This window comes from Haemaphysalis longicornis, unplaced genomic scaffold (genome assembly GCF_048455015.1).
Source record: "Haemaphysalis longicornis isolate Haplotype H1 unplaced genomic scaffold, Haemaphysalis longicornis Haplotype H1 scaffold_10, whole genome shotgun sequence".
NCBI classification, from domain to species: domain Eukaryota; kingdom Metazoa; phylum Arthropoda; class Arachnida; order Ixodida; family Ixodidae; genus Haemaphysalis; species Haemaphysalis longicornis.
In genome coordinates this window covers 38978651-38996136 of record NW_027526204.1, presented here as the reverse complement: position 1 = coordinate 38996136, position 17486 = coordinate 38978651, and the positions used below count along the sequence as shown (strand labels likewise).

The following is a 17486-nucleotide window of genomic DNA, read 5'->3' as shown; positions in this document are numbered from 1 at the left end:
CCAAATACCATCTATGTGGACGCAGCAGAATACAGGCACCATGATGCATACGCAGTCGCTGTAACGGACCTCTCTAAAAGACTTCTAAACTCGGCCATTATACGAGCCACCCACTCAGAAACGGCGGAAGAGGCGGCCATAGCCTTAGCCTTAATAGGGAATCCCACCCCCAAGACAATCATTTGTGATTCAAACACCGAAATTCGAAATTTCGCCACTGGCCGATTATCGCGAGTGGCACTCACAATTCTGGGAAAATGTCCACCCATATCCCCAGGCCACACAATTCACTTGACCTGGGCACCCGCACATTCTGGCCTCGAGGGAAACGAGACGGCCCACGAACACGTCTGAGGGCTCACGATCCGGGCAGGGCCTAATCTCTATCCCTATCACGGGGCGCGGCCTGCGAGGGATCGCCTGGTCACATTTAATGATATCACCACACACTACCGTCTCTCCCGCCGGATCTACCCACCGGCGGACCAGCAATTAGATAACCGGAAAGCTGACATTTGGCGTTTGCTACAAACAAACACTTTCCCCAACCCAGCCCGACTTACCCACGTACACCGAAGTCTCTACCCAACTGCAGCCTGCCACCTGTGCGGTGAATACGCCACCCTATCCCACATAATATGCGCATGCCCCCAAAATCCGTTCCCACTAATCACCACTGAGGAGCACTAGAAGGCCGCGCTTCGCAGCTCCGATCTGGACCTTCAGGTCCAGCTAATCGACAGGGCTGAGGAGGTCGCTGGTGAGTGGATACGACCGGCTACAAGCGCGACCTGAATGGCATTAACCGAAACAAAGTTTTTCTGTCTGTCTGTCTGTCTCACTTCGTCGCGCGCGCTCTTCTACCAAAGCACCGCACCCTGGCGTTTGGCAAAAGTATTAAAACGGAGCTATCGAGACAGGCATGCAAGACGCGCCAAAACATTTTAAATATTTTTAATTTGCCTTATAATAAATCAGAAGCACGGAATTACCAAATCAAGATTGTTTGCCGCGTGACTTTTCGTGTCTTTTCACTGATAAAATGCTGAACACGACACTCTTTAACGAAAATGACCCTGCAGAAGGGAAAGCCTTATTTACATTTCTCTGTCTGCTGCAATGCGTGCTTTGATAACTCACTTGGAATGCGTTCTGTATAAGCACAGTGGCTGAGTGGATTGTGTAATTTCGTCTCGTGCCGCAAAGTGGGAGTATCCGTCGCAGACGACGCGCAGCTACCTCTGCCATAGGGCTGCGCCCCTGGGATCGATTGTGTATGTGCCGCAATATCCCTGTGGCGCCCGTCGTGGCACTTCGTGTTACCTTTAACAGTGGCCGCTCCTGTAAAGTAGGGATGCATTCGTACCATTGCGTTCTAAGGCTACTTGTCTATCTTGTCGTGAAACCAAAGCAGAAAAGCCAACTCACCCAAACCCTTGAATCTCACCGGTTAACAGGGATCTCGAGTGTCCACTCCGCTGGAATCCCAGGTGTTACCTTGTTAACGTGAAATTGGCCTCGTGCTCAAGGGCTCGACGGTCGCACGCTTGGCAGCGCAGAGCGCTCGCACTGAGTTCCAAACAAAAAGGCTCTTTTCGATTATTTTGATGCATCATCACGGAGCAAAGCGGGACGGTGAAGGAGAGTAGCAATAGTACAAAAATCATTCGGGAAGAATTGCCGGCTGAGCCTGTCGACCACGTGGTTGACAAGCAGGCACCGTTCTTGGAGCCATGTACGGCGAGCGAGATAGTAAGGGAACGAGAAGTTGAGAGGTTGGAAAGTTACCTCACCAGGCGTTTGTAGAGGGAACGGGGTAAATCACTATGGGAGGAGGAACCGTTAAAACAGGAGAGTTTGGCTTGATAGCTATAAAAAGTGGCGGGAAGGAGTAAGAAGGGCATTCAATTGGGTATGTCCAAAAGAGCCTCCGGCACGGTAAGGGAGGGATAGGGGTCTGGGCATCACGTAGATGGCCTCAACGGTAGAATTTTGAAAGGTGCAGTGTTAGATTACCATTTTTCCCGTAGAAATTATCCGGGTAAATTGGCGGAACAACTGATTCACGTCAATATTCGAAAGCCGAGGTAGCCGACTGATAAAAACCTTGGATGGCTCCACACCCAAGACTGTTTATTCAACTTGTTGTTAATGCGTGACACGTAACGACCCATTTATTTGAGGTCGAAAGGTGGTTTTGGGTCGGAAATGACTCCGTACTTGTGGAGACAAGGAAAGAAATCGAAGAACTCTGGTGTATGTGGTATGCCGTGAATGGCCAGTGTAATTGTTTGAACAGGGAGAACGCACAAATTAAACTGATAGCTTCCCTTTTTAAAACAAATCAGTAGAAGGGAATAACGTTTACGGCCAAAACACTGTCGTCATGTCACAGGGCCACAACTTGAGCGGAGGTCAGAAGCAACGCGTTTCTCTAGCGAGGGCGGCGTACCACGAGTGCAGTATATACGTCCTGGACGATCCCCTCAGTGCCCTGGACCCGACGGTTGGATCTCGCGTCTACAGAAGGCTCATCGGGAGCAACGGTCTGCTGAAAAATAAGGTCGGTAATAACACACACGTGTCTCTTAAAAGTATTGATTTCAAAAACACAGTCAAAAACATGACTGATCTCGACAAATTTAGAAGCGTTTTTTCAATAAATCTGTACTGATAAACTGCGCTGTCATATTTTCCAGAACTTGTTAAACCGTCATTTCTACAAATATTTTAAAACACCCGAATAAGAGTAGGGGTTAATAGTATGCAAACAAGTGTATAAAAATTATGTGTAAAAGAAAGGTGCGAAATATCTACATTAGCCCTGTGTCATCGTCTTTTTATACAACGAAGTTGTGAAGACATTCTTCTCTGAATACTAGAGGGGAGACATTGCGGGCATTTCATTGCGCCGAACCAAAACTACATATATATTTTATCCTGGGTTGCATGTTCTTCACGGGGTTGAATATACAGGCCGACTCTGAGCAATACGGGGCATATATAGTGCCTAACTTCCCATCAAATGATGGAGCAGACTCTGGGTAAAAGCTGCCGGAAGAAGCAGCTTGAAATAGGCATAGCAACGCGAGTCAGAAACAAGCAGTTATATAAAAAATGAAAAAATAAATTACACCCACGATTCAGGACACATGAGAAATAACAAACGTGGAAAACACTTATCACAATACACATATACACTAGAAAAACACGTATCAATATGCCACTAATGAACGACACACACTCTTTTGCTTTAGAAAACAATAAAAATGCACAGTTTTTGCGTTGAACAAACGAAATCAGAACAACCACGCCAATCGAGAAAACAATCAGAAAAATTAAGACCCACAGTCTACACAGACCTTTCATTTACTGTTAGGGGTGGAAGATGTAGAACTCCCTAAGTTCTTGATAACTTATAGAAAGTAAATCAATACTCAATGCATCGTAATATTTTGCAGTGTTGTTATTCGAAACGATGACCTCTCCATTGGAAAATTAGCGTGTGGAGTGACCAATGTCCATGGTTCGCTATGGCGGGTAGTATAACGAGTTTTGGTCTTAGTTATTTTGGACAAAGTACGCAAGGTTTTCCTATTTTCCGTAATTATTTGTTAAGGTCACATTTATTCGACATTGGGCACACTCTTCTTATTTCTTGCGCAAATATTTCAAGTGTATGGAGGAGTACTGTGCGTTACAATGTGTGCGCACAAACGTTTTCTGGAAAACAAACAGCTTCTGTAGATTATTATAAGTCGACGTACCTCAAAACAAAAGGAAGAGAGGTGCGAGTAAAAAAGTGAGTTATAAGTAATAATCTTTACAATGAACAGTAAAATGGCGCGCTGCCTGCGCGTTATACCAAGGATGCGTTACAGCTCAATCGCAACGATACCAAGGCGGTTATACCATAGGATATTCTGCGAGAAGGTAACACAAAGAATTTTGATGTTACTAACTACTTAGATATATTTATCCCGATACGTAAGGTTCATGTTGCACGCAGTGTGTTTAGGAAATATGGAAATGAGAGAATAAAATTACCGCAGATAAATCAACGCTGAGAAGTCATGAGCTGAACCCTGTGTGTTGCAAAGTGAATTAAAGTGAGTTACAATTTACTGCGATAAATTCGTACTAAGGATAAATGAAAACGCGATCAGAAACCATGTACCCTGACTGAAAACATTTCAGTCATGCCAGTCTTACATTAGCATCTAGAACGAGCGAATGTTAACGAACACCTAAATTTACCATTTAGAACGGCAAACAGAAATCATTTTTATTACAACAACTCGCACCAAAATTGCGAGCTTTTCAAAAATTTGAACCAGATTTTTAGGGAAATGGTTACTGCGCCTAGTATATATACACAACTGAATCACGCCCATAAATCACCCACAATACAGTTACCAGCCTCCTAAATCCAAAGTTGGGCCCACCGAACCATTTAGCTACACACTAAACCCAATCTCATGGCTCCGCAACGCCTGCGTATGTTCCCATTTTAGTAGTTTTCGCCAAAATTCATGGTTCAGCCACTCAGTTTCAATCCTTGGTTTCAGATTTGTGGTACCCAAACCTCAACCTTTACCTAAAGCACAGCTGAAAGAACATCGTAAGCTCCCCATGCAAAACTTCTCCATACAGTCAAACGTTTATGATTGTAGTCTTGACACGTTTTTAACCTAATACTCAGCAACTTTTCCTGCACAAGAACATATACTTGGCCCCGAGAAATTCCAATTGTGCACTCTGTGCGGCACTCAGTTCCGCTAGGGGACAGAAGAACAGACTTCTAATAATTTCCCACGCTTTCATTCTTCTTCTCTGAAGAAACCAGCTGTAATTTGGGTTCATCGCTTAAACATTTTCCAGCGAATCATTGTGCGCCCCACGGGATTTTTTACAAACAGTTGAAAATATTGTTAGCGCTTTGTATATATAGCATCAAAATAAGTTAAGAATGAGTATTAGGATAGTACCCAGGGGTGTAACAAAAGCAGAAATCCGAAGCTTTCCCACCCTATCAACGCTGGCATGGCCCCAATATCTCCTAATTCTACTAATTCTCTTCCGGGACACCGTGAAATATGCTCTTAGCAATTTCGAGATCTTTTAGTCACACTAACAGCCTTGGGGTAAGAACCTTATGTGCCCACTGCGCTATCTTGAAGTTTCAAGGATAACCTAATGCACAGCTTCTTCCTCTATGCCGGCAGCCACACGCGTCTACAGTCTTACTTTCGTTGTAGCTTTCGTTGAAGTTACATCTACACACTTAGTAAACGAATTTAAGGAGCCTATACTAGCGTGATTTGTGCGCTCTGTTTTGGAATTGATCGCGTTGTCAAAAACTACGTTCAATATAACGTGATGAAGGAGCCAATCCAAAGGACGCTCTTGCCTCTAGCACCCTTGTTTGTGCTGCTAGATAACATTTGCAGCTGCCAACAAAATGAGCCATATCCGGACTAGGAAAGCATTAGCCATAAATTAGGCTAGCATGACTCCGATTATTATTGTTAAAATATGGAAACGAGTGCGTTCACTTGACTCGTGCTCCGCTGACTGAAAAACATCCTAAACTGCCGCAATTTTGTAGCTTGTGAAGGCTGGCATGGACACGGGCTTTTTTTGCCGTGGTCAAAACAACTTTCATTTTTTGGGAACGTAGTAAGATGCAGATATATATTTTCTGAAATCGTTTATTTAAAAATTTTCTAAACAACTCGTCTCTCTGGGGCTATAACAGGGCCGCAAAGCACTGATCATACCCCGACTGCATTACAAGACAAGTACCCGATGCAGACAAGTACCATAGTGAAGCGTTCATAACGCTAGCATGCGGCTGGGGACCACGACCGTGTAGGATATGACACTTTACTCTTTCGTGGTAAGAAACACTCAATGCCCAGGTGCTTAATTCCTGTATTTTGTGTGCACAACCAATTATATTCGAGGGGATGGCATCCGACCAGTCTTGTTATCGCTATCGAACGGGTCATTGCAAACGCTGATACAAAAGATGTGCAAACCTGTGATTTGTAACCAATCGCAGACGCGGCTTCTTGTGACAAACCAAGGGTACCTGCTCAAGGACTGTGATCAGCTCTATCTGATGTGTGGCAAGACCGGCGTATCCTACAGCCGCTACTCCGACCTGTTGAAAGACAGCCGGGCTCCAACCACGTTGCACCTTGGGCTTACGACTACGGCTCCCGCTGCAAATGATAAAAGGTGACTGAAGATAAACCCATATTTAAAGATTGCAGTTTTTTCAGACTGCATATATAAAACGTATAACAAAGCAAGTTAAGGTCACTGAAAGATGTGAATTATATGTTTTGTGGGGTGACGGAAGATTGTTCTAGAACGCAGTGATTTTTGCCGGCAGTCGTAGTCTTACTTTTGACAGTGTTTTGAGCATTGCAGAATGAAAAAAGGCTTTGAATGACGTGTATAGCATCCTATCGCTGCAAAGCACGAAGTTCTATGAATCACAGAACTATGCATTCTTTGGCTAGTTTTTGTTTCGCACAAAACGGACAACTGGTCTTATGAATGCGCAATGTAGGGGACAGAATTGGTTCTGAACCGTATTGAGATTTTTACACTTTGTTCGAGCTGTGGGTCAAGTGGTGTACATACGATGAGTGAGTCAGTGATTTATCGATACAAAAAAATTGGCCGCGTATCTGCTCCTTTCGTTGCAAATGACGTCAAAAGACGATAGTCTTTATCGGCTTTTGCGAAGTAAATGCCTCCCTTCGCTTTACCGCTCACCCCTCATGTTGTTCCTCTTGCGTCGCGCTTCTCCCAAGGTAAAGACGCCAAATGTTTACTTAAATCATTTTAAATTTCCCGCGTTCCATTGCTCCAAACCGGGTGTCTTGATGCGAACGCTGCCGTACGGCGAAGACGCGCGTCAATCGAGGCACCCTACTTCAACGTTTATAGAACCGCGTTTCCCTACTCCACGTGCGTTGCAAGCACAACGTGGAAACTATCTAGTGGAACCTTGCGTAACTGTTGCCGGTTGATTTCTTAAAATGGCGCCAGAAGCTATAGTGGCGCGGCGACGGCAGGCGACGGCGGAGTGAATTCTTTTTCTGCAGTTGATGAAGTATTTAATTTTGCAAAAGTCAAGCATGTTTGAATTTTTATAAAGGTACACTGCATTTATCACTTCTGTATTGATTTGTTGTCTCCTATTTGCGTAATGTCTTGTTCTTCTTTAACAATGTTGACAATTATGAACATTACACCGGACCAAGGCGGGTAGATTTAGCTGTGACTATATAAGACTATTGCGCAGGCATTGTTTTTTTTGGCCGGGTGGCTGAATCCAGTCACAGACAGACAGACGGACAGACAGACAGACAGACATACAGACAGACCAAAATTTCTGGGTTTAAGTAGCCCAAGAAAGACTATCGTCTTTAAAAGTGGAAAAGAAGTGAACTGGGGATATTTTGAACTCATTTGTAGGTACGGCACTGCTAGGCACCGTATGTGCACCATGTGCAACGAAAGAACTCCAACATACTCTAAAAAACTTTCCACTAGGTTAGCAACCTGGAACGGTGGGTAATTCTACCGTATCCAACTCTTCTATTGCACATGCTTTGTAGGACAGACTGAACGGTGTATAAAGGACCGCCAATGTGTGCACCAACAGTGGTATTGTCGCTTACCCCGGGGGCCTACCTGGCCGACCATTGTAGGCTGTGTGGGGGCACCGCAGCATTTGATGCCTCACGCGAGTTAAGATATGGACACTGCCAAACCAATAAAGAGATTGGCCATGGATATCACATCCACATATCACAGCAGGTGTGTGTAAGTGGACGCCTTCGACCACTCGTACACAAAAAGAGTAAAGCTTCTTACAAGGACGCATCCGCGAGACATAGCTGAGAGTGTGCTGGATTGCGCGTAGCTGTTATGGAACAATTGTTTGTTTGTTGTTATCATTCTATGGTTATTCGTGCAAAGTTAAGTGCTCTGTTGGTGTGTAGTAAGCTTCATGTGTGCATCTTTTTTTCCCCTCTTTTTGTTTGCGCTACTGAAATGAGCTAAACTATTTGGCGACCCGAATGAATTAAACGGTAAACGCGTGCTCAACGAAGGGGTGTGTGAATTGTCACGCTACTCGTACACGCTACTCAGGGGCTCCGAGGAAATCATCGCCATCGCAAAATCAGCTTGAACCTTTAGGAACAACATGGTCGGTTTTTTGTTTCCGAAATGGGGGCACGTTGACGGAGGCGCCGTTTCGCCACGATAAAATGTGTTGGGATGGCTGAAGTTTCTGTTAATGGAAAGTACTGTCTCCAACACTAGTTTGACAATGCCCCTTGCCACTGGGCTTACGTTGAAATCGTGAAATATAATGGACAGGCTAGTTGCAGGATTCATTCAGGTGACCATTCCGATGCATGAGGAGATGTTCCATTCCCCAAGCACGGAGTTATGTGCACTCACCAGAACTGACGTGTTCTCGCTCTAAACAAGGCAGCCGTGCTCGTTCGGAAATAGCCACGTTTGGTACTGGCGTTGCTTTATGCCTACACCTTGCATAAAAACGACCCGACTAGGTTCTTCATGCCTGACGTACATAGAAAGTTTTGCTTTGTAAAATGAGGCAAGAAACATGTGCACGTAAGGCTGGCCTCTAGAGCAAGTGTTTTCGCAGGGGTACTGGTAAACGTGGTTTTTCCGGAGCGCTACGTAGGTGTTTCATCAGAATGTCCCCTACGCAGGGCTCCGAGCGAAAATTCCTTTTAGTGTGTACACATGCTTCTAGCCCCGTAGGTGTGTAGGTCACTGTATCGTTATCTATTTCTTAGCCATCATTACGGCTCCTTCGTTACCATGGCGAATAAATAACGTACCGCGGCGCCATCGCTCAGCTATTTTAATAGATATTGATGCCTCATGCAGTCTTCTTAGTTTAGTAAGAAGCCGAAAGAAGTTGTGGACGGAGTTCAAGCTGATCATAAGACAGTGATGAATTTAGAGACAGTAGAGCAGAGTGACCCGTTGTTGTCTATGTTGAAAGGCATCATTACTTCCCAATCCTCCAAGGCTCATCAAGTGTCATTCAGTAAAATAAAGGATATATTTGTTATCGCACCCCGGAAATATGACGTGTCCTACAGGATTTTCAAACAGAGATTCAGTGCGATGTTCTTTTATGTTCCTAAAAAAGAGATAACTCACCTAGAAGTATATTCTCTTATGTAATACCAGTGCCCCTTCGGAGCTACAGAAAAATATCAACAGAACATTGCCTTTCCGACTACGCTGATGTACAAATGTTCAGTTTTTTTTATAATTCTACTTCCCTGCGTGACACCCAACGAATCTGTATTTGAAACACATCAACCCAAGTTACTGGGAGGTCGAACAAGTAAAGGTAGTGTACATGTCAAACTTTGCAGTACCGACACCTTTCAAGCCGGCAAGGACCCAAGCAAAGGAGTAACGATCAAGGAAGAAAAAAGTGCGTCGACCAAAGTGAGTGAAAAATGATTGTATCGAGATTTCCTGAAGCAGGAGTGTCACGACCTCCAGCAATGTTGAAAGAAAACCACTTCGGTATTCAGCGGAGAGTGCATGCTTGTAAGATGTATGAATAATCGTCAATTGCATTCAACCAAAAGTTAATCCCGTTGTCTTACATTAGTTCGTTTCATCGTCAACGACGAGACGCCCTAAGAGCGCATCGGAGAAATGTTGACGGAGAGTTTCACGAGGAACTCGAACAACTGCGATGCCGCAATCAGTCACGTTAAAATATTGCTATAAAACATCCATCAAGCTTAAGTGAAGTGAAGTTACAGCGTGAAGTGATACACCATCCCACAATCACCCCAGAGAGCGGCTCTTGCTCTTATCTCGGGCAAGAGAAACTGTCGGCCCACACCACCGGGGCGCTCAGCGACTGCTTGGTACGATGCGGCTGATTCATTTCCGCAATCTTTTGTTCAGTAAAATTTCTGTGTACGTGTATTTCTCCCTTTCGGTGGTCATGTTGTTTTATTGCTAATGCGCCTGTGTTTGTAGACCTTTGTAGCGGGCAAAGAGCACAAGCATCAGGCGCTTTTTAGGCTTTAGACATGTGCACATATATTTTCTGCCCGGCTGTCCTGTTGCTTGCTAACTCAACACGGTTAGGGTTAACTGGGGTAAACAGGGGGGTTATTTAAAACAATAATAAAAAATTGGTGCACCGTCAGACTAGTGGCACGAAGATTGGGCAAACAGCGAAGCCTTTTCTAGGTTCGGCTAAGTTTATGCGTGGTTACGTTTGGATATGCGGTGAAGCGTTCTGTGCACTTGTGGTACGAAATTCAGCCAATTTCCCTGCGTCGTTTCGTCGTGAACCCTCCACGTTTTGAATCTGAGAAGAACCACCTACGTTACTCCAGCCGTGTTGGACCAGAGGTATGGGTACGCGACTTCTTCGGCTGGTCACACGTTGGCTTGTAACGGCTGGTCTTGTGGCGGTCGGAGCATGGGGTCAGGGGCTGAGGACGTGGTCGATTGCTCGCCACCGCAGGGCTGGCGGTGCTTTAGATGGCCCGCGTATGTTCAACGAGTTCGCCCATGCCTAGATGATGTGCTGCTTGCACCAGAGTGGAGATGACGAAGCACACTCCAGTATAATGTGCTGTTGCGCTAGTTGGTGCATTATGTATCACGAAACTTGCGCCAAATGGACATCGTCCGTCTTCCTTCGTCGGTCTGTATGTCCATTTAGCGCAAGTGTCGCGATAATATGCACACTTCACCAAAGATATTGCACGAACGCAGGACAGATGAGCGGACACGCAATACGACCATCAGTGGTTTCGAGCCAGGCCACGTGTCACGCACATCTTCCAATCAATGAAGTATACCGCATCACTATGTTATCTTTCTCCCGTCGTCTTCATCCCGCGACATTAGCTGGAATATTTTTCGCAGTCAAATAACGTCGAAACTAAAATAAAGACAGCCAGGGAGGCAGACAAAGAGAAAGATCAAATTTTGCGTGCAGGTACGTCGGGAAAGAGTGTCATATATAGCTATTCTCGTGACAGTTCACTTCCTAACAGCGTGTGATGTGAAACCTTTAAGGGCACAGTTAGCCCGGGCCTTTTAACGGTCTCGTTAAGCTCATTCTAATTGCTTGCTTGCGCTTGAAAGCGTGTTATTGGTGTGCAACTCTTCGGCCGCTGTCTGCCCGTGTGTAGCTAGCGTGACCATGAATCGGCCGTCTTCAGTAATGCAAGCGGTTTTTTATAAGAAAGGTTAAAAAACGCATGTCTCCGGGCATAACCTCGTCACCCATCTTACGCGCGACCAAATTAACTTTAAGCAGCTGGCGTTGGGCATGTAATCCCAAGCGGGTGGCGCAGGCCGCTTCAGGTTCTAAAAGTGCTGCGTCGGCAGTGACCTGTGGTAAGCCAACTAAGTAAATTGCGGCAATACCCCCTGTTTCAACTGGCGTTGTTTCGGTCCGAAGAACACAAAAGAGCAATCTCTTCATGTGAGAAATTGTGCGCTGAATAGGCAACATTTTGGCGTGAGTGGCCCTAGCTCTAAAACACAGAGTTTTCGATAATTGAATTGAGCTCCCAGAACAGCTGGCTAAAGAAACAACAACTTCTCAATATTTCTTGCTTCAAATTTAGATTTGGTGAGTGAAGACAAGTGTCAAACTTTTCGCAGAGTACTTGGGAAGTGGTCTGGACTACTGCGAAGATGTGCGGTGCATGCCTTTGGCCTGGTGTCCTCTGCCTAGCTGCGAGTGCCCTAGCCACATCCTGGCAACTGGTGTGGATAAAACAATGGACAGACTCCAGCAGCTCGGGGAGCTACCGGAGCCCGTTCGACTCTATTTGGATTTACGGACTGGCTGGCCTTTCCCTCGGGGCCGGTAAGCATTTTGGGAAAACATCACAGCTGCGCTATCTTCATTGAGTTGTTGCGTTCATTCTAGAAAGACAACGACTTGCATGTCATTTATTGCAAGAAGCGCGTTCCGGTTTTTGTTCATTCTTGTAGCCACTTTGCTACATCTTATGGCATAAAAGTAAGTACCGCAATTCCTCTGATTCGAAAAATCTAGACTAGAATGCTTTAAAAAACTACGACTTTAAACAACAGTATTATGGCGTCTCTGATAATGTGAAGGTCGAATACAATACATACACACAAGAAGAAAGATTAGAGAGAAACATTGAATCCAAATTATATTTATTTAGGTTCCAACTGGAAGTTGGAACCTACTTTCTTGCTTCTTCAGATGTGTGTTCGTTACACTAACTTTGGAATAAAAATGTCCGATGTTTACAAGTGGTTTTAATGAGCAGTTCGCTACAACTGCTGTTCAGGATCTCTGGCGATGTTCTGAAAAAAATTGGGCCCATTTCCCCGCGAGGGGGACTCGAGTAAAGGAGTCGCATAGGGGGTGGGTGTATTGCGTTAACGTTTAGTGTTTGGGGAGTTGGTGGTAGTGAATGCGTTGTATCAGCAGCTTCTTGACGTAGTTTGAATGAGTCAAGGATATAAGGCGCGTTCTTAGCCTTTGATTCTGTGTCGGTTTTGTGGCGCAGTGGGAAGAGCACCATGTACCTCGCGTTCCACCCACAGGTGGTGAATGCGTTGTATCAGCAGCTTCTTGACGTAGTTTGAATGAGTCAAGGATATAAGGTGCGTTCGTAGCCCTCCATTCTGTGTCGGCTTTGTGGCGCAGTGGGAAGAGCACCATGTACCTTGCGTTCCGCCCGCAGGGTCGTGGGATCGAAACCAGGCGCCGATAAGTATTTTTTTTTATATAGTGTAGGGGGAGGGGTGCGGACCTGTTGTTGAGAGCGAGGAGGGTAGGGTGATGCGGGAGAGGAGGAGTTGGGGAGAGTGCGCACCTGTGCGCTGAGCTGTTTCGGACGGACGGCGGACGCTACATGTGAATTAAAGAAATGCTCTGGATTTAAAACACGCGAGGAGTAGCGGAGAGCAGGCGAGAGGGAGTGGGGGAGAGGGCGCGCCAACGCCGACAACGCCGGGTGACATCGTGAGTTAAAAAAATGCTCTGCATTTAAAACGCGCAAATATATCTAAAGCAATATGAAGAGCATATTGTGAACAAAACAATGATTGATTGTGAAAGCCTTCAGAGACATACTACTCCAGCATCTTAATGAAAAGAACAAGCAAGCCGTGGCCGAGTGGTCTCGGGCGTCCGTTGCAACTGCGGGAGGTAGTTGGTTCGAAATCCACCGCCGGACACCAACAGGTAAAAATGGGTACGAGCGTCCTCCGGCCTGGCGCCCGGCTTCTCAGGGGTGTGCGCTTGGAGGAGGTCGTGGAAACCCTGCTCCGTCCCTCGGGGCAACCCGCTTTTCGAAAGCCCCTCCCGAAAGGGTGGTTCCTTCGGTACGTTGTTGCACATGGTTCGTGGCAATATATTCCGAGTTACAGAAACTCCTTTTCTTCCAGCCACAATTCTCCGTAATACCCTCAATTATCCTTCCTTTGAGCCAGTTGAAAGTAATGATACGTATTTACGCGGGTACTTTTTGTAGTTGTGTGGGCATACCTGAGGTCATAAACGAAGACTAGTAGGGTGCTCGTTTGCTGCTACACACACGCGAAGCAATTTTCAAGGGAAGCACTAATGCTTTCTTATTCAAAGTGCCTAGCCAAGCTTAAGAGTACCTCACACGTCGCGTAAAGTATGGTAGAGATGTAAAGCAGTAGTTAAGCGTTTAGCCCTTGTCCGCGAATAGTAGTGAAGTATCTAGCATGTATCCCTAGATTCGATACCTCTTTCTGGCGCGATTCTTCTCCTCGTGTAGTGGGGCCACTCGCTTGCTCTCAATACGAGATTTTTCTCTGTAGTAGAACGCGTTGTTCATAGGGGCTCAAATTGCCATGGCACAGTTGTCACTGTCTCTAATTTTGATTCCGCTCAGGTAGTGCAGTTATAGAAGCGCTGTCCATGAAAATCTAGGTTGGCTGGGGAGACATTCTCGTACTTGTGTTTCAGTCGTTTCGTCGATTTTGTTCATAATCCAGAAGACGCACTTTGTGCAATGCTGAAGGGTGCTTCTTCAACTTTTTGGCTCCTTCTTTTAAACCGCAGTGGGCACGAGACTTATTGGAAACGTGTTCCTGGCTTTCGCGATCAACCGCCTCTGCCGGGTGCTTCACCATGAGATGCTGGAGCACGTGCTGTTCAGTCCGGTGTCCTTCTTCGACTGCACTCCACGTGGCCGCATACTGAACAGATTCACGGCGGATCTGAGTGACATCGACATCCGCATGGCCAGCATGGGCCGCCAGACAATACAGAACGGCTTCCTTGTGATTTCTCGGCTCGCTGTCATCGGCACCGAGAGCCTCGTCGTTGTTGCCATCGGAATTTTCGTGTTCATCGTGTTCGTCGTTGGCACGGTATGTCGAGTTCTCTTAAAAAAAAAAGGTCGGTGCCCTTACCAACAGAACACTAACCAGTTACTTGTCCCAGTATTGTCTAGGTACTTAGTTGCTTGTACTAACTGGTCATGCATGACCTAGTAAAAAACTACGCGTGACAATGTGGATCTGCTGAGTGCGCAGCGCGATATGGACACATTCATCAGGCACATATCACACGTGGACAACCAACAACTGAATTGAGCAAGAAACCAACGGCATGCACGAGGAGAGCGAGTATTACTTAGTTAACTCAGAAACACATGTGCTCTTATTGCTTTTATAGCCAGCTGCGGAAAGCCCCCGAGAGAGTCGGTGGGCGGGTCATAAAAATAAAATATTGTAGCGATAATTTTATAATTACGCAGTTTAATCTGAGCATATACAAGACAGCATGTGGATTTGCAAAAACTTTTTAACCGTGATTTGGTGTGGAGAAAGAGCTGCAGTTATTATGCTCAATAATTCGTAGAATTTGTTAATTCAGTGAATGTTATTATCAAACCAGCAGCAGTTACTAAGGGCACGGTTTCGGTTCCACACTTAGTGGTAGGACCTACCTCCCGTTCTGGGGGGTAGTACACTCCGTAAGGAGTTAGTAAATACAGCCGTTACTACCCTTTTACGAGCTTTTTTGTTAAGAATAGGTGTTCGTGTGCTTATACGTGTTGACACAATATAGGTGAGAGGGCAAAGCGGGCACAGTGGGTTACGGTTAACCTAGTGCGATGGATGTTTGTCCCACACAGAGAAGGGTTGTATGCCTAACGTGTAGTATTACAGAATAAACCAAATCGTTTTAAATACCTTATACAATGCAGAGGCATTGCTTCGAGCTCCTTACATGGTATATTTCTACCTTTCAAGCTGAGCAACGCCTTGAACATTTTGAAGAGTTTGTACATAGTAAATATATAATCGTTTGGTCTTATAGGATTTTCAAATCCCTTTCAATTATACAATTCAGGTTACAACTGCATAGACCCACTCGCAAGCGAATTAGGTATCTGTATATACCTGGACATTTATTACACAAAAAAATAACCAAATGCCTGGATGACCATATAAATACCTAAATCCAGGGTGGCTTTTGTAGGAAACACTAACGTGACACCCAGCTCGCGGGGTTTATTGGTGACATACATTCATCCCTACACGGTGGATCCGATTGTCGCGCTTTTTTCTTCATTTTTCATAAGCTTTCGGCCATTTTGCCCATAACAGTCTTCTCACCGAAGTTTATGCGCTTAAAATTTCTGCGACACTTTGCCATGGGCGAAATATTTTCTGTCATCAGGAATACAGCTCAGTTCTGCTAACAAATAAATGTACCTTTTCTTTCAAAAATATCACTTGCTTAGCCCGCAGGGCTGCGCACTAGGACCCTAGTGTTTTTAATATGTATAAATGATGTACCATCCTGTCTCCCTACCGATATTTTTGCTTATGACTGTGTGATTTACGCAATACTTTCTAGTGACGATTGCTATCAATTTTCGCTAACTAATTTGCACGCTATCAATACACTGTAAAAGACGTTGACCTTAACCACTTTAAGACTAAGTATGTGTCATTTACTGATAGTGTCTCCCAAAAGGCTAGCTATTACTTGCTATAATAATACCATAGACGTCGCCCCCCCCCTTATAAATACCTTAGAATTTACTCGCAGCCTGAGCTGCCATGGCATTACCACATAAAAGACAACCTGGCTTCTGCTAACCACACCTGGGTTTCTTCAAGCGTAACCATCATCATGCTCCCTCCAACATACGCAAACTTGCCTTTACTTAGACTAATACGTTGTGCAAAGAACATACATCATCCAATTGGCATTACCATGAAGCATACATTATAAGTATCCCCGATAAAACATTTATGTCGCTTGATATAGGCAGGCAACACACATACTTCTAGCGCCAAAGCACTAAAACGTCGCGTCGAACAACCTGCTCTGGAACATCGCCGCAAACTGTTCGGCCAATGATTGCTCCATAACCTCTAACATATCGCATTCCCTGACGATGGTTTCTTTGACCCGCCTGCTTCATTTTCTCCCCGCTACGACAATCTCTACAAAGGTAAACGCGGAAGTTCTCATTATTGTGCTTTTGCAGGGTCATTTGTTCCACTTACCATTTTTGAACAAAACAAGCTACTATCCCACATCGCCAATACAAACGAAGCTATTCCGTGAAGTAATCCAAGCTGTTGACACGGTTTTATACTTTGCTGTGTAGCTTTCTTTCCCTGATTTTTTTCCCCTTCAGAAACGTGCATTGAAAATTTGTGCCATGAAATTTTAGTGGTTACACGTTGTGCATCGCGTTTTGTTAAAATTTAGGCCTTTCTTTCCATACCCTTGCTTATTCTTGACTGCTATTACTTGTTAACTTTCCATTATTATATTTCTTCTGTTGACGGCTTCTATTCATATGTACTTTTAGTTTGAACCATCTTGTTTGATTTTTTTTATTAGGATAATACAATACATGTGTCTTTTGTATACATAATACTTTCTCAAGGCTTGTCTTTCAGGGTACCGTGATTGAATACCTAAAAAAATAAATTCCCTGGATCTCTCCGACGTTAGAGAAAACTTTTTCGAAGACAGTTCATCAGGTACTTCGAGCGTAAAGCCTTTGGGTAAATGGGTGCAGCTTTCATCAAGCAATAAAATTTCTCTGAATGTGAACCTTGTCAGTGCCAGGCAAGATATAGTGACTTTATTGAGAAGTTTATTGAAATATCACCTGCGCGCTGATGTCAATATTGAGGATGATAACCGTGGGGATTTATCAGTGCGTCGTTAACAGGCTCAAATGCAAAGATAAGCAGGCCGTGTCGACGTGTTGCACATCTGCCGCTGTCTATACGCTCGCAGTTAATGGTTGAAAGTTTTTTGTGTATAGTCTCGATTTGGCGCACTGTACGTGGCGCGAAAATTGTTTGTCTCAGTGTCTAGTATTGCCAGGGCATCTGAGAAAACGCCTCAAGTTGTCTTACCCATCGGA

The 17486-nt window shown here is 45.0% G+C and overlaps 1 protein-coding gene across 2 annotated transcripts in view; it reads left to right on the top strand.

Moving 5' to 3' along the window:
* Positions 1–17486, top strand: part of LOC144158390 (ATP-binding cassette sub-family C member 2-like) — a 147633-nt gene that overhangs the window by 101135 nt on the left and 29012 nt on the right. For both annotated transcript variants that reach the window (XM_077689261.1, XM_077689260.1), the window contains 5 exons: positions 2396–2563; positions 6065–6243; positions 9450–9525; positions 11725–11932; positions 14141–14451. In XM_077689261.1, the coding sequence (XP_077545387.1) occupies positions 2396–2563; positions 6065–6243; positions 9450–9525; positions 11725–11932; positions 14141–14451 (942 nt within the window). The remainder of the gene's footprint in view (positions 1–2395; positions 2564–6064; positions 6244–9449; positions 9526–11724; positions 11933–14140; positions 14452–17486) is intronic.